The sequence below is a fragment of the Sphaeramia orbicularis genome, chromosome 20 (assembly GCF_902148855.1).
Source record: "Sphaeramia orbicularis chromosome 20, fSphaOr1.1, whole genome shotgun sequence".
In the NCBI taxonomy this organism is placed as follows: domain Eukaryota; kingdom Metazoa; phylum Chordata; class Actinopteri; order Kurtiformes; family Apogonidae; genus Sphaeramia; species Sphaeramia orbicularis.
In genome coordinates, this window is record NC_043976.1 from 7,700,918 (window position 1) to 7,723,934 (window position 23,017).

The 23,017-nt window shown below is 38.6% G+C and overlaps 4 protein-coding genes across 4 annotated transcripts; 2 read left to right on the forward strand and 2 right to left on the reverse strand.

The window, feature by feature from the left end:
* Window positions 1–4,057: 4,057 nt before the first annotated feature.
* LOC115411520 (cystatin-B-like) lies at window positions 4,058–5,838 on the forward strand. The gene is made up of 4 exons (XM_030123697.1): window positions 4,058–4,157; window positions 4,584–4,655; window positions 4,742–4,843; window positions 4,997–5,838. Exons 1-4 carry the CDS (start codon window positions 4,128–4,130, stop codon window positions 5,096–5,098), a joined length of 306 nt encoding a protein of 101 aa, XP_029979557.1. The 5' UTR covers window positions 4,058–4,127; the 3' UTR covers window positions 5,099–5,838.
* A 2,756-nt stretch (window positions 5,839–8,594) lies between these two features.
* mix23 (mitochondrial matrix import factor 23) lies at window positions 8,595–22,950 on the reverse strand. The gene is made up of 5 exons (XM_030122903.1): window positions 22,882–22,950; window positions 22,014–22,139; window positions 21,740–21,886; window positions 8,990–9,049; window positions 8,595–8,894 (listed from the first exon to the last, which is right to left on the reverse strand). Exons 1-5 carry the CDS (start codon window positions 22,930–22,932, stop codon window positions 8,844–8,846), a joined length of 435 nt encoding a protein of 144 aa, XP_029978763.1. The 5' UTR covers window positions 22,933–22,950; the 3' UTR covers window positions 8,595–8,843.
* LOC115411007 (uncharacterized) lies at window positions 12,380–14,343 on the forward strand. Its single transcript, XM_030122901.1, has 2 exons — window positions 12,380–13,200; window positions 13,398–14,343. The coding sequence occupies exons 1-2, from the start codon at window positions 12,449–12,451 to the stop codon at window positions 14,146–14,148; spliced, it is 1,503 nt and encodes a 500-aa protein (XP_029978761.1). The 5' UTR covers window positions 12,380–12,448; the 3' UTR covers window positions 14,149–14,343.
* LOC115411005 (G2/M phase-specific E3 ubiquitin-protein ligase-like) lies at window positions 14,557–21,055 on the reverse strand. Its single transcript, XM_030122898.1, is given in 9 exon segments — window positions 14,557–15,066; window positions 15,342–15,556; window positions 16,649–16,821; window positions 17,210–17,385; window positions 17,554–17,864; window positions 18,159–18,595; window positions 19,090–19,225; window positions 19,894–20,106; window positions 20,613–21,055. Coding segments are annotated over 9 exon segments (2,208 nt in total). The 5' UTR covers window positions 20,900–21,055; the 3' UTR covers window positions 14,557–14,806.
* Window positions 22,951–23,017: the final 67 nt, after the last annotated feature.

Genomic DNA, 23,017 nt, shown 5'->3' on the forward strand with positions numbered 1-23,017 from the left:
GGTGGATGATGCATCTGATTACTGAGGGAGGGGTCCGCGGACACGCCAAAACGGACCGGACCTCCACCTCTGCTTCCTCCTCTGTTTCCATCGCGCATCAGGAGAGAGGAGGAGGAGCCTCAGAGCTCAGGCAGAGGGAAGGGGGCGGGGCTTTGGAGGGAGGTGGGTTGTTCGTGTTCAAACTTTTACTAAGTGCTGTGAGAAATGCCACATCGGAAGGTATAGCTTTAATCAGGAGCAGTTTGCAGGTTTTACTGATCACACAAACAGCTGCATGAATATAAATGTATTCAGCATGAGGCAAACATAGGGTTACAGTTGTTTTTGAACATTTGTTTTTATAAAATTCTTAAATCTGAAGTTGACAATGCATCCTTGTTCATATTTCACCTTAAATAAATCATTCTCTTCCACACATCAAAGCCAATCAGATAAACTCAAAAGTGCACTGTCCACAATGTGTGTGACGCAGGACGTAGAGCCCCACCCCTGGGTGAAATGCCTAGTTTTTTTAGTGAGTCCCCTTCCTGCACAGCCATCCAAAGTATTCTGTTTACTGCCTTCCACTTCCACATGACTTTGAACTCCAATTGGATCGCAGTGAGCATTATTAACTACATCCTGGTCTGCAGATGTCAGTATTTGGTCAGTAATTTTTGATCTTTGGTCTTTAATTAAAGTTACTCTGGCATATTGATAACCCTTTGCATGTATTTGGTAATTTAAACATGTAGTTTCTTACGTTTATTGCCATTTTAAGTGGCCACGAATGAAAGTAGCTTCACATATAGTGAGCTACTTCTGCGGCGTTTGTGTTACTTAGCTTGCTACATTTGACTGGGTGGTAGCTTCTGTGTAGTGAAGCTTCATTCATGGCAGAGTAACTGGTAGCTTAGCTCACTACATTTTCCAAGTAGCCTGCCCAACACTGATTAAAACATATTAAACAGTTTAGATCAGTAGATGCTTTGGGTCTTTATAGGTTAAGGTTGCTATTTAGCTTTAAATTTACTCCTTAACTACTTTGTTGCATTCCACATCACACTTTCAACAGCAACATATTGTAGAAGAAATATGTTTTGCGGGTTGAAATTGTGACTGGTTCAGATGAGATATATTCCCACAAAGGTACAAGATCAGGACTAAGTGTGCTTTATTTGTCCCAAAGGAAACACAATACATGACATAGACTAATACAATTAAAGTGCAAGACATAAAACCCATGAAACATCAAGGCCCTGATCTATGGCCTGAATTTAGGACACTGACAGATATGGGAGTGACTCAGTTCTTGCATTTATTCAGACATCTTTTCTTGTTTTGGATTGGAAATCTGTAGCGTCATTTGGATTTGAACGGCTCATACTGAGTGTAAAATATGTGAGGAGTCAGCAAGGATTTTTCTTGCCTGTTTGATTACAATCGACTATTAAGATAGATATTCATTCACTCCCATGACTTTGAGCACTATAAAACAACAAGGAAGCAAAAGTCTCTCTCTCTGACCAGATGATTCCCCCAAAATTAGATATTGAGCTGCAACTAATGACTATTTTCAGTGTGTATTGATTTATTCATTATTTTCTTGATTAATTAGTTAATTATTTGGTCTAAAAACCTGAGGTGATATCCTTAAATGACAAATGAAATTGTTTAAAGTAGTGCTGTCAAATGATTAAAATTTCTAATCACATTAATCAGAGGGTTGCTGTGGATTAATTTCAATTAATCACAATTAAATATCATTCATTTTTAATCTATATTAATCACGTTTTATTTTACATGAACAAACAGACTGAAGAAAGAAGGGAATATATATGCATTTAACGTGCTTATTAAACACCTTCAACAGTTTCAACAAAAGAACTTGAAACAACTATTCCGTCATGGTTTTTTTTGGACTCAATCCAGAGGACCAACATACTGTTTAGCGTCTTCCATCTTTATGGGTTGGCTTTTTGCTGTCTGTCACTATTGGATCAACTGCCCATTTGCACATACTTGACAGTAACTCTACTTCTGCCCCAAATGCATTGGCAGTGACGTTCAGAGTCATTCTGTGCTGCAGATGGGTTAGTTGCATTAAAATTTTTGGTATAAATATGGATTAATCTGCGTTAATGCGTTAATTTTGACAGCCCTAAAGATATTGAGTTTACTGTCGTCAAGGAGAAAAGAGAACAGAAAATATTCACATGTAAGAAAATCTGAAATTTGCAAAATGACTCAATCGATCAGCAAAATAGAAAAAATGGATGTCGATTGATTTAATAGTTGACAACTGACCATGTAATTCTAATTATACATAAGTTTACAAGGAACAATATGTTGATTAAAAGGTGTGGCTAACCTTGCATTTGTTCTGCCCACTTCACATTGTCAGGATGTTTGTTACAACACAGAAAGGCAGACACAGGATTCACAGTTATTATTTTGAAGATCCAGATAGATAAAACTTAAGTTATGGTCTTGCATATCACCTATTTAAACTGTAACTAAATACTGTTGACTTATCTTTTGTATCCTAAATATATGTTTACTGTAAACAGGGTTTACCTGATATCAAGACATATCCTCTCTTTTTACTGCAAGTTCACATCAGACATGACAATACAACAGAATCAAGTGTCATCTGAAACATTAGCTTGAAAAATATACACTATATTGCCAAAAGTATTTGCTCACCTGCCTTGACTCGCATATGAATTTCAGTGCCATCCCATTCCTAGTCTATGGGGTTCAATATGACGTCGGTCCACCCTTTGCAGCTATAACAGCTTCAACTCTTCTGGGAAGGCTGTCCACAAGGTTTAGGAGTGTGTTCATGGAAATTTTTGACCATTCTTCCAGAAGTGCATTGATGTTGGACAGAAGGCCTGGCTCTCAGTCTCCGCTCTAATTCATCCCAAAGGTGTTCTATGGGGTTGAGGTCAGGACTCTGTGCAGGCCAGTCCAGTTCATCCACACCAGACTCTGTCATCCATGTCTGTATGGACCTTGCTTTGTGCACTGGTGCACAGTCATGTTGGAAGAGGAAGGGGCCAGCTCCAAACTGTTCCCACAAAGTTGGGAGCATGGAATTGTCCAAAATGTTTTGGTATGCTGAAGCATTCCCAGTTCCTTTCACTGGAACTAAGGGGCCAAGCCCAGCTCCTGAAAAACAACCCCACACCATAACCCCCCTCCACCAATCTTTACGCTTGGCACAATGCAGTCCGACAAGTATCGTTCTCCTGGCAACCGCCAAACCCAGACCCATCCATCAGATTGCCAGATGGAGAAGTGCGATTGGTCACTCCAGAGAAGGCTCCTCCACTGCTCTAGAGTCCAGTGGCGGCGTGCTTTACACCACTGCATCCGGCGCTTTGCATTGCACTTGGTGATGTATGGCTTGGATGCCGCTGCTCGGCCATGGAAACCCATTCCATGAAGCTCTCTGCGCACTGTTCTGGAGCTAATCTGAAGGTCACATGAAGTTTGGAGGTCTGTAGCGATTGACTCTGCAGAAAGTTGGCGACCTCTTCGCACTATGTGCCTCAGCATCCACTGACCCCACTCCGTCAGTTTATGTGGCCTACCACTTTGTGGCTGAGTTGCTGTCATTCCCAAACACTTCCACTTTCTTATAATACAGCTGACAGTTGACTGTGGAATATTTAGGAGCCAGGAAATGTCACGACTGGATTTGTTGCACAGGTGGCAGCCTATCACAGTTCCACGATGGAGTTCACTGAGCTCCTGAGAGTGACCCATTCTTTCACAAATGTTTGTAAAAGCAGTCTGCATGCCTAGGTGCTTGATTTTATACACCTGTGGCCATGGAAGTGATTGGAACACCTGATTCTGATTATTTGGATGGGTGAGCGAATACTTTTGGCAATATAGTGTATCTGTACACAGTGTAAAGATACACACAGATGACTGTTTTTATAATGATGCAATACAATAATCACTGTGGAATAAAGTAGTTCACATGAAGCTCCACCTAAAATGGGACTGACTTTGTAGTGGTAGGTGTGATTTCGATTCAGTATTTAAACCTGTTTATCAGACAAAGTGTAAAGGCTGAGCTCTTGTAGCCAAACTGCTGATATCACCATTAACGCTCCTGTGCCTCAGCACAACAAATGGCTGAACTCCCTGAGGATTTTGACCCGGTAAGAGTTTTTTATTTTGACAAACAGTTTTCTGGTTTTCATGTAATATTTGTTTGTTGTACATCCTTAACATCTGAAAAATTATACTATCATAGAAAACTCTTGAATACTGTTTAAAGAAGTATAGAGACAAGGAAATACAATATAACCTGAGATGAGAGAGAGAGATGAAAACTGTAAAGATCATCAGAGCTCCTTCTTTTTGGTCCTCCACCCCTCCATGTCCTGTCCCCTGAAACTTTTCTGAGTTTCTGGGTGGAGCATTTCAAGGAAATGAAGAGCATCCAACAAAGTTTTTTTTTTTGCATAGTGACTCGTGAGTCACACATGTAACTTTGTGGTGGTGGTTGTGATTACTCTGTAGTGCATATTTGTTTATCAGCCTGGTGAATTAATGATTAACATTCTTGTACCATATCACAACAGAGCCACTATATGGTTGGAGCACCTGAAGCCTCTAAGGAAGCCAATGAAACAATTCAATGTATTTGTGATGAGGTGAGAGGCACCCATCCTTTTCTATCTTCACTCTGTTTACATGTCAAAAACTTTTCTTCTTCACTTCATTTGGTTGTATATACCAGGTCAAGTCCCAAGCAGAGGAACGGACGAACCAAACCTATGATGTATTCAAAGCAGTCACGTTCACACAGCAGGTGGTCGCTGGAACTCTCTACAAAATCAAGGTAATTGTAAGTGATAGTGTTTGATGTCGTATGTAGATTCAAACCACAGGTAGATTCAAATCACTGTGACATTGAACTGAGTCTGTTTAGAGAAAAGAACTCACATGGTTCAGCAACACACATCAACATAAATAAATCCTCTCCTTCCTGTAGGTTTCTGTCGGAGCCAACAAACACATCACCATTACAGTGTTATGTAGACTACCTTGCCATCCTGGAAGAAGATATGAGGTGACAGAAGTCAAAGATGATTAGTCTTCAATGAGGATCTAGTCCTCATTTACAAAGAACAGTCTCTGATATTCTTTAAGAAGGATCACACAGGTTTTACCACCAACATCTTCAGACTGGCATCTTTGATAACATTATCCTTTAAGACACCTAAAGTATACTTTAAAATCTGCAGGTGTGGGCATTTTCTGTTGAGATCTTGATGCCATAACAGATTTTAACCTGTTGTTATTCTTGTGGATGACAGTGTCTTATTCTCAGTGAATGCCTTTACAAAATTATTTCAATCTTGTCCAGTAGGAACGGTTTCAAATAAATAAAACATGGAAACACTGTCTCATACATTTGTTGGTAAGAAACAGTGTGCCTCAGGTGAATAAAGGTGTGGTAAGCAAACTGTCTTTTATCCTCAGCCTGTTTAGACTTGACAAATGGTTGTGACAATCTGTTTGAAATGTCACAGTGAAACATGCCGACTTTAAAAAAAAAAAAAGAAAAAAAAAAAAAGAAAATGTTTCAGGTTTACATTGGGGCTGATTCAGGTGAGGTTTGGTCTTCAGTGGGATGGTGGTTAGTATTTAGTTCACCTGCATTTGTCACCTACATTACGTAACACACACAAGAACACACACGCAGACACCATGACATGACACAAAGTGGGATGATGTGCGGCAGCAGAGTTTAGTTATTTCCTCTGGAAGTCATTATTGTGGAGGATGATTGATAAATTATGCGAATGATAAAAATACACTACCTAGCCCCCAAAAAAGTTCCCTCCTGGATTTAGCCAAGCAAATAGTTCAGATCATTTACTTTACCTTTTACTTTTTACTGTTTTATTGCTTGTTTTATACTCTCCTTGTTTACTGTACAGTGTCCTTGAGTGCCAAGAAGGGCACCTATAAATAAAAATGCATTCTTGTTCTTCTTCTCATTATTATTATTATCATCATCTTTACATTGGATAATTTCGACAGTGATTAATATATTTCAGCTGCAGGTGAAGTTCTTTTACCCTAAATGATGCAGTGAGTAGCTTCTTCTTTCTTCAACATGCATCAGTTTGACAGATCATAAAGATTGGACTGTGTTTCAGTGGGAAAAGGTCATGCGGTCGGATGAGTCCAGACTAACCTTGTTCCAGAGTAGTGGATGCATCAGGGTGAGTAGAGAAGTGACTACCCATCATGCCTAGTGCCTGTAGTACAACCCTGTGAGTCTCAGGATCTGGTCAGGTCTGGGTTCAGCCCCAACAAACAGAAATAACACTAAAGTGAGTCCGCGCCATTATAAAGCTAAAAAAAAAAAAAAAAAGAAAAGCAAGGGCTAAATATTACAGCATTGGACCAGGCTGTGTGTATCACCTTTTTGAACTTGGGGGACTCCGTACAAGTCAGTTCTGAGTCATCAATAGCATGATGTTATTCTGTTTAGAAATATTGTTAACTTGTTCGCTAACTAAAATCCTATTTATATGAATTCATATGAAAGAAATGTGTCAATCTGACCATTAAGCTTTTTAGTGCAGTGTGAAATTATAATTTAAAAAAAAGTTATTAAAGAAAGTTGTTAACATTAAATTGATAAAAACATATGTGTAGACACTGTGATTGAGAAATTTTTAAGGCTGTTAGGGTACAGGAAAATATTTGAAAGTGATGATACAGGACATCTGAAAGCCAAATATATTCCATTACCAGATACGTACTTTGTGTTTTACTTTGCACGAATAAAAACAGCTTCACGATAACCTGATTGGATAATAAAAATCATCAAAATGTAGGAAATGTTATGCTTAACACCAGACACGAGAACTGTGAAAATCCAACCCTAATTCAGAACAAATAATAACAAGGAGCAGACTGTAGCTATCAAAAGGACATAATCAAAGTACATGAAAGTGAGCATGTGTAAGAAAACATCTGCAATTCAATTAAAAAAAAGTTATTTCCTTCTACACTGCTTATATATAATACTAACTGTTTCTATACACAGTTAACTCATATTTTCTATTCTGAATACATGTGGACTCTTACTCCTGGTCCCACCAAATATCAAAATTCTCTAGTATTATCATAAACACATGTTGGAAAAGACAAAAATATCCATATTAAGGTCTTTCAGATCACGTCCAGCTAAATATGACTCAATTTGGTCACATTTAGCTCTAGTTAGATCTGTATTTCATCAAAATGCTGTTTTCTTGACATTAAATCATCAAATGTCCTGTGCAAACTTATGGTCTTAAAAAAAACTTTTCAGTAGTTTAATGAAGCACACTGATGACTCCTTTAACAGTGATCCAAATGCAGACTAAGATCAGTGGTTCATTCAGAGTGGGACTAACTCTGATGGTAGGTGTGACTACTCAGTAATTACATGTACATATTTAAGTAGATGTAGGCTGAGCACCTGAATCCAAACTGCTAACATAGTTAACATTCCTGTACCTCCTTGAACCCCTTGAAGAATGTGATGGAGAGAGAGGCAAAACACCTTTTTTAATTCAACCTGCTTACCTTGACAAACAGTTCTTGACTACACGCTTCTGCCCTCTAAACCTCAAACTTCAGCAAAGGAAAATGTTTTAAATCTGCAATTTTTTTCCTTCTGAAAACATAGGTGCAGATATTAAGTGTTGTTACCTCAATGATGGAACATACATTGGCTTAGATTAGATTAGTGATGTAGCTTTGAGGAGAATATACACGAGTTCTTCAGTCTGGGTCCAAATTGGGTGAAAAGTCCAGCTTTCAACTTTGCATGCATCAGTGTTTTATTCCAGGCACTGAAAACCTTCTGGATTTTGATGATACAGAATGTATAACACTAAAACTCTGGCGTGATATATTGCTAAAGGCTATGTAATGACTTGTGCAAATATCCTGACTACTACAACTACTTATGGTTGCTCTCTTTAGGGGTCACCACAACAAATCATCTGCTTCCATCTGACCCTGTCCAACACCAACTACCTGCATGTCCTCCCTCACTACATCCACGTCTCCTCTTTGCTGATTTAATCCTGATGTGCTGGAGAAATCATTTACAGCATACACAATCAAGTATTTTTTATCTCGGTAGCAAAATCATTGTCAACTATTTACCAAACCTAGTACCTTCAATTGTCAGTTTTACAGATTTTAGTGCAGCCTAACATTCCTGGAAATTACATATCAACCTTCTGACGGGCATCTTGATTGTGCTATGTATTATTGTAGTGGATAGTGAATCCACTTGTTTGGATTGGAGCTAGGCAGAATTTTCCCTTTTTTAAAAAAAAAAAAAAAAAAAAAAAGCACAGTGACTTTGGTTATGTGTATGATATATGTGCAAATTTTCAAATTCAATGAACCTCAATTTGGATGTTTTTAGAAGATAAAAGTATTAAAAGGTGCACCAGGGTAAGGAAATTGCATTAATGCTTAAATTAAAACATACTGAAATTAAAACCCAGTGAGGTGTGTACAGACCATAACCAAACACTGTCTCCTGACACTGAAAAAAACTAGACAACATGTCATTTGAAAACATTTCATTCTCTTTTAAAAAAAACTCTTCTGTACAATGTTTCTCCTTGAAGAAGCACACAGATGACTAACAATGGTGGAAGTACAATAGTCACAATGGAATATAACGATGGTGGCTGGAGGTCAGAGTGGTCTGGATGGTGAACCGCCTGCAGTCAGGACTCAGCAGCAGGTCACAGTTTCAACTCCAGTCTGGATTCAAACCTCAAGTAAAGCAGTTTCTCTCATTACTCAGAGACTCATTTCACCTTTGGAGGCGTGTAGTGAATTCTGCACCTTTCACTGAAAACCTGAACAAAGAAAACATCACAAAAACAACAACATATGAACATTACAGTGACAGATAATTGCTACAGACTGAGTGGCCAGATAATAGCAGACGTACCTTCAGGCTTCTATCGTTCACAACCTCTTCAACATTCAGTTCTGATTGCATAAGCTTTAACTGAGAAGACAAGACATCAATTACTAAATGTTTTACTTTCACTGTTCATTACCATCAGTTCAGACAAAGAGCAGAAAAACAAACTACTCCTGACATGTTTTCCTCAATACATTAAAGGATTTCAATTTAGCTTTTTAATTGCTTTGCACTGCATGAAAAGTGGGGTTTTCGTCAGTTAACATCCCTGTAAATTGCTGTGGAACTTGAAATTAACGCCTACTGGTGGGAATTTGAAGTCACCACAGAAAATTCTCTCTAACTGCTGGGAATTGCCGTGAATTCCCCCCCTCTGGTTAGAGAGCCTTGGCAGTAACCCCTCCCCAGCCCCTTGGGTATGTGAGGTTTTCGTATGTAAATGGTCCTGCTGTGAGGTATACAAATGCAAATGGAGTCGTACATGACACAGCAGTTTACAGTGGAGGTGAGACAACAACTCACTGACTTGAACCAGGCAGACACTGGATGAGCCACCAGACTGTGGACAAGAACCAGAAAAAGGCTGGAGCACAATCCAAAAATTGTGGTAAGTATAAATTCAATTAATTATTACATGTGTGCTATTTAGGTGGGAATTTTATCTTAGTGTGACTTTCTTAGTTAATTGCACAGTGTATGATAGTGTGGTTTGACTTGAGGAACTGATTAAAGTAATGAATGTGTCACATTGACCTGCTTGAACCTGGAGGTGTTTGTTCCTCAAAGTGACTTAGTCTTGTATTTTTTTTAGGAAGGTGTGCACCGTCTGCAAAACAGTGAAGGAAACAACAGATGGTATGAACCAGAGCAACGGTAAGATTTTAAAGAGTTTGGATCCATTCTGCTCTATAGAAGTAAATGTATGCCTTTAATGTCTGCTTTTTCTGAACTATTTCTATTTGGTTTTCAGACTGAGCTCACCCACAGTGAAGCAGTGACTGCTCATTTAATGGCAGCTCCAGCTGAAGGTCCAGGCTTGAATGGAGTAGAAAGTGGAGTCCTGTTGATTAAGTAACTTTAATAGTTTGTTGTGTTTTGTTTCTCTATTGTTATAATCCTATGCATCTATTTTTTTACTCTTCCTAACTTGTATATTTTAATTCCAGTGGCCTGTAAGACATACAGAAACAGTCCAATGGAACTACACATACAGCCAACCAGATCTAACAGTCCAGGCAGAAGCCATGAACATTTCAGCCCACAGCAGAGAAGAAAGACGGTAAGATTTATAAGAATCTGTGTTTAATCTGAATCTGACACAAACACCACATTCTACTACTGTTAGCCTCACAGTGCAGCACTGATGGTACTTCTGTCTGTACAGCAGCTGGAGGCAAAAGAGGAGGAACTGGCCAACAAGGAGGAGATTTATGGAGGGGGATCACAATGGATATGATGTCTGATGGAGAAGATGGCACTGCTGATGGGACATCTGGGTTGACTGTAAGGCCTCCATCCTTCCAGAGTCTGGAGCTCTAACCTTTGAGCTGCACTCTAACACACACTACAGCAGAACCAACACATGTTCTACCACCACAGACACTACAGCAGAACCAACACATGTTCTACCCACTACAGACACTAAAGCAGAACCAGCATATGTTCTACCACCACAGACACTACAGCAGAACCAACACATGTTCTACCACCACAGACACTACAGCAGAACCAACACATGTTCTACCACCACAGAAGACTGGACTGGACCACCCTCAGAGAAGATGGCACCAACACTTGTCTGATGTGATGTTTTTAGGTCAAAGATCAAACTTATTTCATACGTTGTATAAATTACTTTCATAAGTTACAATAAGTTGATAATAGATAAATCAGTTAAAATCTGTTAAAATGCAGTTGGCTTAAGAATTGATAGGAGTGAGATGTCTTCTCCTTAAGGATCTTTGTGTTCGCTGTGCGCTAAGGTTGTATACAGAGTGGGCGCTCTTTTGCTAGAGATGATCTTTGACGTATATTTGCCGTTCGCTATTTTCTCTGCAGTTAAAGTTCAGAAAAAGTTCAGAAAAACTCATGTTCGCTAAGTGTGCTCTACTACTGTGTGCCTTGGAACATTTTCTTCTTTGTAAGTGTATATATCCGAAAACAACATTAGGTTCTAGATGTTGGTTGATTGAAACTGTTCTGTGAACGTGTAATGAAGCTAACGTTTATAATATTCAAGCTAGTGATGTGAGTGCATTACGTGTGTAGCGTAATTAATAATAACTGTAATAATAACTGTCCGTTAGTAATTTAAGTTGGATGTATTTTATATGTTGCAGTTACAAAAACGTTAATGAAAACGTCAAGTAAAGGAGAAGCTCCAGCTCAGAACAGAAAGCCTTGTTTGGACTCTACTGTGTTGTTGTTTGTGGCTGGAGCTGCACAGACACATGTTGTGAGGACAGCACATCTGACTGAACTGACTGTGGAAATTCTAAGTTTGTTTAATTTGAAAGTGTTGGCACTGTTTTCTTAAATATGTAAGTGTGCTTTTTGCATTCTGCATTTTATTAAAGCTTGTCTTTATTTTTTAACATGATCTTGGCAGTCGTGTTCTTTCTTAATTGATATTGGTGGTAATGTTTTCAGTATGTGAATTATTACCCTGCAACAATAAATAAATATGTAAATAAATATCTGAATAATAAACATAATAATAACAATAATGATAATATTTTTAATGGGTGGGGCATATTATAATGCTGCACAGATGACCAATCACATGTGAGCTGTCCTTTGTGGTAACATCCAATGGGATGCTATAAAAAGAAAAAAAACATCCAATGGCTGTTTCTGTGGTCGGACATGGCAGGCACCAGTGACATTCAAATGTAAATGAGGGTCGTTCACACCTCTGCGAGCTGTTAACCCCCGCACCCGCTCGCCCCCACACCCGCCCCTATGAGGGGCCGTATGGGACATAATTCAGAATTAGCATTCACACACACACGTGAAAAGCATTCACACACACACACATGAAAATGCATACACACACATGTGAAATCATTCACACACACACATGTGAAAATGCGCACACACACATGTGAAATCATTCACACACACATGTGAAAATGTGCACACACACATGTGAAATGCATTCACACACACATGTGAAAAGGCATGCACACACACGTGAAATGCTTTCACAAACGCATGTGAAAATGCACACACATGCATGTGAAATACTTTCTCAAACATAATTTTTTTCACCTAAACAGGAAGGCATTTCACCTAAACCGGAAGGCATTTCACCTAAACAGGAAGGCATTTCACCTAAACAGGAAGGCATTTTACCTAAAAAGGAAGTGATTTGTGCTGAACAGCCAATAAAAAAAAGAGAGAAGTGAACCGGAAGACGCAACTCGGTAAACAGATTTCAACAAAAGGCTTGAGGGAAGTTTCAGTTTTACCTTCTTTCCAGCAATGTATCTTCATCTCATGCTTTTTGTATTTCATTTCCAAACGTTTTTTCTTCAAGCCAAAGGCACTGAAGAAGAAGATATTAGATTTTTTTTAAATAGTGCCTTGCAATGCATTGAGTCACTGCAAAGGGAACAACCTGACAGCTTCAGTGAAGAGAGACTGTACAGACAACTGGATGATCATACAAGGACTCTTTGTACATATATTGCTGCTGTGTCTGGATATGATCACCTTAATTCTGGTGTTAGCAGCCAGTTAGTATCTTTGTATAGATGCTTTTGGCATTTGCTGCAAGATCACTACGCCAGACAGAGCTCTACTAATGGGACACCAAACAACTTGAGACCCCCAACAACCCTGAGTGGCTATCGAGGTCGGCCTCGATACACCATATCTGCCGAACAGATAGAGCACTGCATGTCAATTGGTATGACATGGCAGCGGATCGCATCATGCTTTGGAATCAGTCGGCGAACCCTGTACAGACACAGGCAAATTCTGGGAGTGGAGCCATTACAGTTTTCAGTTTTATCAAACCAGGAGTTGGACACAATTGTTAGTGATATATTACACAACACTCCAAATGCAGGTGAAACATATGTAATGGGAAGTCTTAGATCCCGTGGCTTAAGAGTCCAAAGGTGGCGTTTAAGACTGAGCCTACATCATGTTGATCCAATTGGGCGGTCATTTAGACGTCGTCATGCCATACATCGAAGGGTGTACAGTGTTCAGGCACCCAACCAATTATGGTGAGTTTTGTAAAAGAAGCAATGTACTGCCATAATAGCAATTATTGTGTATTTTGTCAAGCTTTTTATTTATGGTAGCCAAACACATTAAGAAATACTTATTTCTTCAGAATCTTAAGTCCTCTATACTTTTTGCTTTCATTGTAACTGTGATGCAGTATACACATGCTCAAAAGTGGATTCTTATCTCCCAACAGGCATTTTGATGGTAACCACAAACTGGTTAGGTGGCGGATGGTCTTTCATGGCTGTGTGGATGGCTTCAGTCGGACTATCATATACCTACGATGCTTATCTAATAATAGAGCTTCAAGTGTATTGTCATTATTCTTAGAGGGAATAGCCAACTTTGGTTTGCCCTTAAGAGTCAGGTGTGATCATGGTATGGAAAATATACATGTTGCTCGTTTCATGTTAGAAAGAAGAGGACTGAACAGTGTTATTACAGGCGTCTCAGTGCATAACCAAAGGATTGAGAGACTGTGGGCAGAACTCAATAGAGTTGTAACAAGACATTTTGCAAATATCTTTAGCTTCATGGAAGAACATGGGTTACTTGATTCATTGAATGAATTACATCTATTTTGTCTCCATTATATTTACTTACCAAGAATTGAACAGGCTGTGACAGAATTTATGAACCAGTGGAACAACCATGGCCTCTCCACACAAGGAGGGCAGACGCCTCTTCAGCTGTGGCATACAGGTGTCATAAACAACATTGGAATCCATCCAGCTGTAAATGGTATTTTTGATGTTGATAACTATTACGGCATTGATGAAGAAGGACCCTTACCTGAACTTCAAACCAATAACAATGTTATAATTCCAGACATTGATGTAGCCATTAATGAGACTACCATGAACAGTATTCGAGTGAATCCATTAGAAAATGATGGAAACCATGGAATAAATTTATTTTCTTCACTTATAAATTTTCTGCAGTGAACAGCATGTGTTAAAACATATTTTTTAAACAAACAACATTTGTGCACAAAGTTAAGGAGCACTTGCTTCTATTCGGACAGAGATGAGAAACGCCAACTGTTTGTATGAAACTTAAATGACAATGAAAATAAATGTCAACTTGAGCTGATGTCATATCAATTGCCACTGTATTTATTTTGGCATTGATCTAGCTGATGTCATCATATCTATGTGTGAACTGATGTCAGCATATTGCTCTATTAATGTGCCAAGTTTGAAGTAAATTGAAACAAAATTAATGTTTTTATAGACATTTGAAATTTCACCCATTATAAGTAAATGAGAGAAGAAAAATATTTTAAAAATTCACAAAAAAATTTGAATTTTAACCTACTTTTCCCAAAATGTAATCAGATCCATTCTGGGTCACTGGCAATCTATAAACCCAATTTGGAATGAATTCAACCAATAGTTTTGCTGCTAAAGTGTTAACAAACAAACTGAACCAAAAACAATAACCTACCCCTTGCCTTCCCTTTGGGGGGTGGAAAAATAGGTCTGCACCCTCTGACTGGAACCAGCAAGGTGGGCATTCAAATGCAACTAACAGTGGCCCTTTAGTTTTTTAAGACAGACCTAGACAAGCAGAGAAAGAAAGGTAAAATAGAGTATGATGTGTTCATGCCCTGCCAAACCCATATGTGTTGCCGAGTGCGAAGTCAAACTTCTCCTTGAACAGCAGGTATGACACGTGTAGTGGTAACTTGATACAGTTAACACACGTGTTGGCCATGGGGAACATTGGTGTACAGGAGAAGTCGTCATCTCCTTTGTGAATGAACTGGATGGAAGGGCTTGGTGAAAAGCCAATGGGTGGTACAACAGATGCTCCAGTTGCGAAGGCCAATATTTTCTGTAGTTTGGAGGGCCCTTCCTCCTCTTATACAAGGAAAAAAAGAACATCAGTGGTTGTAGTTTTTATGAAATATTTACAGAGAAATTATCATCAGCTGAGAAGACATATTGGATAAGTCCATTTATATTACTATTATTATGTGATTATATATAATCAGAATTTTATATATAATCAGTATTTCACACAACCAAAGAATCAAAAAATGTTATACCTCTTACAGTATTGATATCCTTTCATGTCTTCTACAACCTGAGGGTGAAAATTATACTTCAAATGGAATAATAAAAATTTTAGTTACCCTCTGCATCCTGGAGATAGTCTCTCCAGAATGTAACAACCATCTCCTCAGCAACTCTCTTGTTGCTTCCTTCAGGAGACAGATGAATGCTGAACAAATCATCCATCAGGTCAGCAGTCAGTGGGCTTGGCTCAAAGCAGAACAAAGGACGAAAGCTATCAGGATGTCTTTGGATTTTCTCCAGGACCCCAAGAGTTTTTAGTCCCTCACAGAATCTGTGCACAGAACATATACAATTGCATTCAACATTTAATTGTGGTTGCTAATAGGCCATAATAATATTGTGGCCATTTTTCTTTAACATCAAGCTCTGGGAAGGAAATACAAACTATGATATGGAAGGAATAATGTAAAGTCATAAATATGAAGAGAATCAGTCAAATCACTATAATTTTCTGCTTCCCAAATGATGAGTTACTGAAAAAGTAATGGATGTTATAAATCTGGAGGTGTATCGGCCAAATTTTGAAGATAAAACAAAAATATTTAGTCATGTGTTAGTTACAGGTAACTGCATTCAGCCTCTTCTTACCATTATATAGTGACATCTATTTAATTCTGAAATATTAGGGCACATTGGAAATACATCTCTTAAAGCCTTTAGATAAAAAGCACCTCATTTATTCAAGCTCACGTCACAATATAAATTTTCTTGCTGTCTCTTCAAACTACCTCAAACATATCCTGGTTATATTATTACACAATGTGTACATGTATTTGTCTCACTGCTACACATTTCTGTGTGTAGTTCTAACAGATTGCATCCACGAGTGTATTCTGTTTTATAAAATGATAGCAGGATATACCTGCTTCCAAAAACTGTGCAAGCTTAAACCAACCAGTGTATTTTAGTTCCAGGGTGTAATGCAGTTTTTACTATGCGTATTTATATTTTTGAATGAAATAAATGCCCCTCCAATTATTTTATATCACACTACATAATGTCTCTGTGTGAGTACTTGAAAGCTAAAAATGTAATTCAAATGTTTTGCCTTTTGAGTCATTTTTCCAAATTGTCACCATTCACTGCTTTTTCAGTTGTGTATCTTTCAGCAAGTGATTAAATGGTAATGTCATATTCTCCAAATTTATAATACTAGCAACTGGAAACATGGCAATATGACTTCATTCCTTCCACAACAGAACTTTGCATTCTGAGAGTGACATCAGAGGTAAAATGGCAGCCATGCAAATATGGTGAAGTTTTTAATAGAAATCATTTTGTTATGTTTGTCTGAAGTCATACTGGTCAATTAAACTCAGATTCCTATTCTGAATAACCTGACAGGAAACATCCAACTGAATACCTTTGAAATGGACACTGCACCCTGTAGATAACCTGAAACATGACAATGTCATGCACCAGTAGATCCCTGTCTCCTACTGACCGCATAGGCCTCAGGCATCCTGCATTGGCCAAATAGTCAAGTAGAGGAGCCTTTGACTTCTCAAGGTCTTCAAGAGTTGTACTTTCAGATACCTAACAGGAGCAGCAGAATGTTGGTTAAGGAGGTCTCTTAGTTTTACCCTTTTAGTTGAACACAATTATTAGAGGTATGTATAATTACATGACATCCAAAGGCACCCTTATACTTTGGACATTTTTCAATCACATGGCTAATCATGTCACAAAATACAAGGACAATGTAATTTTCTTATAACATTGGTCCACTGAGTAGTTGTGCACGTCTTTCTAAGAGACCAATTGGGAATATAGCAATGGGCAGACTGGCCTGGTGTGAAATGTCCTATGCCCTCTCTAAGTGGTAACTAATGAACAAACATCTTATTGTAGCCTAAACATTATGTAGTGTCAAATTTACTTCAACTTAATATCAACTTCCATTTACTTCACTTTACAAACTGACCTTTTTAACTTTTTCCAAAAGTTCTGTGTCAGCAATATCTTCTCGGACTGGATTGGCTGAGCCATCAACCAAAAGAGAAAATACTGTTGGGGAGAGGAAATTTGGAGGTGGACCGCCATGTACTAAGCTAACTGCAATGGCTCTGCCAGCTATGTAGTACCAGTCCTCTCTTAGAGCTGCAACACAATGGAAGACAGAGAAATGGAACATTGATAAATACCTAATAATACTACATAAAAACATGGAGATCATTGTATTTTTGTATTATTTACAAATCAGATAAAAAGTTAATTTTAAATATAAAATGGATCCCAGCATCCATTTTTTGAAAAGCAAGTTATTACCAGTACTGTCCAGAGCCAGGTTCTTCCTGTTTTCTTTTCCCTCAAACTAGGAGGACATGGCAATAGTCTCCATCAGCAGCCTCAAAAACTCTCTCCTTGGGCCCCCCAAATCCACCCCTTCCTCAATTCTCCCCATGTCATCTGAAAATTTTACACACATTCTGTAGGTGGGGTCATAGGATACCCTTTGGAAGCCTCGCTTTGCCCCATCCCAGATAGCAGCACGGTTTATATTGAATTTGCACTGCCGTTGTGTGCAAATTTTCCTTGACAACTCCTGCAGTATCACATCAACTGGCACCTTTTCTGTACTGTAAGAGAACATAGGAAAACAACAGAAATGCAACAATACCATATGTTTTGTAACATGATGCATTCTCTGAAATCACGGGAATAAAAAAAAAAAAAATACATATAGCTTTTGGGTCTGAAAAAGTTTAGGCAACATTAATCTGCATTCTTTGTAATTACCAGCAGAGGGCAGCTACTCTAGTGTCACAAAGAGCTAAGTGTAGTCTCAATTATTCAGTTATTAATTATTGGATCATATCATCCTCAGTAGTAATTCCTATCTCTTAAGCTTACGTTCTGTGTGTGCTACTTACAGATGACTCTCCAAACTAGCTGTTATCGCTTTGTTTAGTTCCTCGTCATCAGAAGATTCATCAGAAAGACTAGCTACAACTGTTACATATGAGATGTAGTCTTCATCACAACCAGGAGCAGAGTTGCCATCACTTCTTGCATTATCTTCTGCATCATGTCCACTCGTGCCAGGAGTTATTACTTTGCAGTTTTTGATAGTACTGGTGGTAATGTTATTGGCACCACTGCAGTCTTCATTAGCAGTTTTAGTGCGATGGTTGCCATCTCCACTGTGACCACTATGACAGCCAAACTTTGCAGCAGACCTTGTGGTAGCCTGCCCACTTCTGCCCATGGGGATTTGTGGACCAACTAATTCAACACAGTCTTCATCGCTGTCACCTGACATTGCTCTGGTAGTGGCGTGGGAAAGTTCATTTTCATCATCCATGTCAGTCTTAAACAGATAAAGATAGTTGACCATTAAAATACAGAAAAAGCAAAAAACTGTAATTTTGAAATTAAAATCTTAAAAATAAGTTACTAATTTTGTTCACTCAATGATACCACTAGCAATTTGATTTATGAATGCCAATTATCTTAAAAAAGTCTATTATGTGATTATTATTTTTTTAAATAATAAAACTTATTGATTTTTAAAATGGGACAGTTCATATTAATGAACATTTACATGTAAATACAAGAGATTATAGCCATATGGCTAATTTCCATCTCGAGTCCCATTGGCACTTAAAAAAATTACAGATAACGAGATACCACAACTGAACAAAGACATACAAAAAGAAAAACAAGCAACAACACATAGTGTGCTCAAACAAAGAAAAACAGGGGGACCAAGGCAGCCACCTAGCAAAACGTTATTAAGGTTTTCACATGATTATATTGCAGATATCCCATTATTGCTGTTACACATTACGTAAGACAACTTACTAAAAGGGTCGTTGATGGTCTCACATAGAGGGCTTTGGATTTATAAACCTTATGGAACATTATCCCATTCAGCTCTTGTCCCTCCTGGAGTTTTGGGGTCACCAGCTTATTGCCACAAGACATTAAAAACTGGATGCTAAAAAGGAAGATGAGGGTATTATAAAGACAAAAAAAACAACTTTAAAATTATGTAGCTTAACCAGCTATTGTAGCCTATGTGTACATATGTGTATGTCCCTAGTTCCTTGGTCCTATGATCAGTGGGGGCTGGTCCATTCTTGTAGGTTTGCCAGGTTAACATTGATGTTAACAGCATTAATCCTAATTTATGTTGTGAATCGAGAATTATTGTATATACTCCACTGCATGGCACACTAAGACGCAAAACTACAACTACTTATTTACCCAATTACTGAATCTGCTGCAACAACAATATAACACACCACTATTAATCCAAATTGAATTTATTTTACTTACTTTCAAATTAGTAATTTGGAAACACAAATACAGATTGGTTCCATAAACTCATTAAATACTGTTAAATTACATAATTTTGAAAAAGTTGAACATTCTGATAACTGGCCATGGCTCATCTGATGAGTATATTATGCACTGATTGTGTATTTACATATCCACAGTGCCCATATGAAAGTCTTTTATTTGTACAGAGCATGTAATGCAGAAGTAAATCTTATTAGTTATTCCTAATATCACTCTTCTCAGGGGTCAAGGGTATAATAACAGCAATATTAGAGATGCTTATATTATTGTTATACACAGTCTGGAGAAAAAAATAACCATTACCTGACATCTTCTGGAATGCGCCCACCAAAGCCATCCCTGATGTGTTGTACAATTGTCTGATAGTCCCAGGCCTTCTGGAATTCAAAGGCACTGAGGATGTGCCCATGCTTGTGTAAACGTAATTTCGGACCTTGCTTGCACACAATTCCCCATGATGGATTGGGGAGTAGTATCACGTCATTGTGGAAATTGCCATGTTGCTGTGTCTTCATTCTGAAATGCAAATGTAACTATCAGACATATGTGGTAACAGCAAATGCAAGTCATATTAATTTTAGAAACATACATACAAACTTGTACAAACCAATATGTTACAGAAATAACATTGTCCTATAGCTATTTAAAATCTGTTGTTAACAACCTAAATTACTCTACTGTTGCAGAGTAATTCTAGCTCTTTAAGCACAGCGACAAACATTGAGCTAACTTTGTAGAGTGACTGGCTTCCCTATAGGTTCAAATTAAGACATACAATAGCATATTGTTACATAAAAATACGTATGCGATTCTGAAAGCGTGCATTTCACCATTCAGATCAGCATGTATCAGTATTTAACTGCTATGCAATATTATTACCTACTGGAATATCATGACAAATGTAAGAATGCTAATACGCTAATCTGACAAAGTATGCTGCACTGACAGAACACCCGTCAGTGATGCGTCAAGAAATGTATTTGTTGTTGCAGTCCTAACTGGTTTATAATAACTGTTATTACCTTTTTTTTCTTGAGCAGGTCGTCCACGAACTAAAGTGCTTCTGTGCTTGATAGCGTGGCGTACATCCAGGCATATTAGCACCTAACGGTAGAGGCGGAGATCCCCTGGTAGCACCGGAGCCGCTACCAGCCTGATGTGACGGGAAAAGCATTGCTAAGCGGTTGTCAACGGATCCGACCGAAGTAGTCGGCTGCTGGCCGTCTGTAGACGCATTTGCCAGAGTCTGCGTAGATCCTAACAAACTCTGAAGTAATGTCGCTGCTTCTGATAAATTGTTTGCTGACATTACAACGAGCGGGTCAGCGCCTGCAACACTGTAGTTTCCACTTCTCCGCCTCCGCCAATAAAAAAGGAGGAGGGAAAAAGGTTTCTCCACCTTCCGATTACAGTGAAATGCCTTCCTGTTCAGGTAAAATGCCTTCCTCTTTAGGTGAAAAAAATTAGGCTTAAGAAAGTATTTCACATGCATGTGTGTGCGTTTTCACATGCATTTGTGAATGCATTTCACATGTGTGTGTGCGTGTATTTTTACATGTGTGCGTGAATGCATTTCATGTGTGTGTGCGTGTATTTTCACATGTGTGCGTGAATGCATTTCATGTGTGTGTGCGTGTATTTTCACATGTGTGTGTGAATGCATTTCACATGTGTGTGTGCATGTATTTTCACACGTGTGTGTGTTTTCACGTGTGTGCATGCATTTTCACATGTATGTGTGCATGTTTTCACATGTGTGTGCATGCATTTTCACGTGTGTGTGTGCGTTTTCACATGTGTGTGAATGCATTTCACATGTATGTGTATGTGTTTTCACATGTGTGTGTGAATGCTTTTAACATATGTGTGTGAATGCTAATTCTGAATTATGTCCCATACGGCCCCTCATACGCCCCTCTCCTCCTCCCCCGTTGGCTCCGTTTGCGGCAGTTTCCGGCACAGCTGAACTTTTCTGTAAACTCACGATAATTACCGGGAATCTTTGAAGTTGGCGGGCGTTTACGGGGTCGATAATCTAGTTTTTCATGCAGTGTTGGCTTTTTGACTTTATAAAATAATGCTGCAGAAAATAAGTTGAGATACAAACATTTGCTATTTAAAAAAAAAACCATAAATTATGAGGGATTACTTTGGTCTGCTCCTTTCTGAGCTGTTTGATAAGTGCCAGGTTGTCGCTGTCCTTCGCTCGCTCTTCACGAAGCTGTCCCACCACCTCAGAAGTTTGGGCTATACAAGCCTTGATAGCCCTGTCTCTGCTCAGATGGGCCTCCATCATCTGCAAGGAATTAGAAATACAACAATATTATTAATATGTACTTCAGGAAAAAAAAACAAAAAACATTTTACAGCTGTAAAATCCAAAACATACACAAAACACTTTGAGTCATAATGATCCCACTTACTGATTCATAGAGCTGCTTGCATGTTTGTGTGGCGTCCACTTTGCCTGAGAAGGAGACTGTGGGCACAGTGGTGTTCAGGGCATGGACGATGCGATCATCAATGGTACGCATCACCTTCAGCACTTCCTTTAAAACACAGAGACACAGTCATAAACACAGTATGACTTTAGGCCATAAGAAACTACATGAATATTTGATTGACTCCTCATACAACAGGAATGTTATTAAAAATGTTTCTGTTCAACTTTAATGATGCAAACAAGACTTTTACCATTACAGGGGAGGATATTTTAACACCTCTAATAAATGGATGCCACAGAGAAATTGTGGAAAAGGCAGAAACTGTGAGGTACATTGACAAAGTAAGGAACTTAAAATCCTGCACAATTTATGCAAACATGTTGCATAAGCCTGCAGCCTTGTCCACTTATAACAAGACAGGAAAAAAAAAAAAATTTTTTTCAGAGTATTATTTTAGCATTTAAAATTGCCATTTTTTCAGCTGTAGTGTGAGCATGTTTGAGTTTGAGGTATTTGTAGTGACAATGAATGGCTAAAGTTGAACTTCAACAGGTTTTAATGAGTCTGGTTCGACTGAAGAGCTGTGTCCATGTCTCTGTAGCACAAACTAAGAGGCACACGGTCTGGCATTACTCCTCTAATTCAGTCTGACTCCTTGAACTCTAGCAGAGCACAAACTGTACGACACACAATGTACACAGCAGTGCTGCTCTGGACGGGTCACTCATTCACTGAATTAAAATAAAAATAAACGGCAGGCCGCCTCAGTTCCTTATGTGTCGTTTTTCGGGTCGATGTCATTCCGTGACACGTTGCCACAAGCATATTTGTCCTGCGTTAAAATTACCTGAAACATTGAAAAGTCCTCACAGTTTAAAGTTCCATCGGGCGCCGCCATAGTGGACTGTGGGGTCCTCACCGGTCACAACGCGTGGTGAGTGTTCAAGCAGATGCCTGAATAAAATCCACACAGGCCTAATAGT

Coding starts and splice junctions, on each gene's coding strand:
- LOC115411520 (XM_030123697.1), top strand. CDS start 4,128: ATGGCTGAACTCCCTGAGGATTTTGACCCG. Junction 4,656..4,741: donor TTCAATGTATTTGTGATGAG/GTGAGAGGCACC, acceptor TGTATATACCAG/GTCAAGTCCCAAGCAGAGGA. Junction 4,844..4,996: donor GAACTCTCTACAAAATCAAG/GTAATTGTAAGT, acceptor TCCTTCCTGTAG/GTTTCTGTCGGAGCCAACAA.
- LOC115411007 (XM_030122901.1), top strand. CDS start 12,449: ATGTATCTTCATCTCATGCTTTTTGTATTTCATTTCCAAACGTTTTTT. Junction 13,201..13,397: donor CAGGCACCCAACCAATTATG/GTGAGTTTTGTA, acceptor ATCTCCCAACAG/GCATTTTGATGGTAACCACA.
- mix23 (XM_030122903.1), bottom strand. CDS start 22,932: ATGGCGGCGCCCGATGGAACTTTAAACTGTGAGGACTTTTCAATGTTT. Junction 22,140..22,881: donor AGGACTTTTCAATGTTTCAG/GTAATTTTAACG, acceptor TGTGTTTTAAAG/GAAGTGCTGAAGGTGATGCG. Junction 21,887..22,013: donor GCAAGCAGCTCTATGAATCA/GTAAGTGGGATC, acceptor AATTCCTTGCAG/ATGATGGAGGCCCATCTGAG.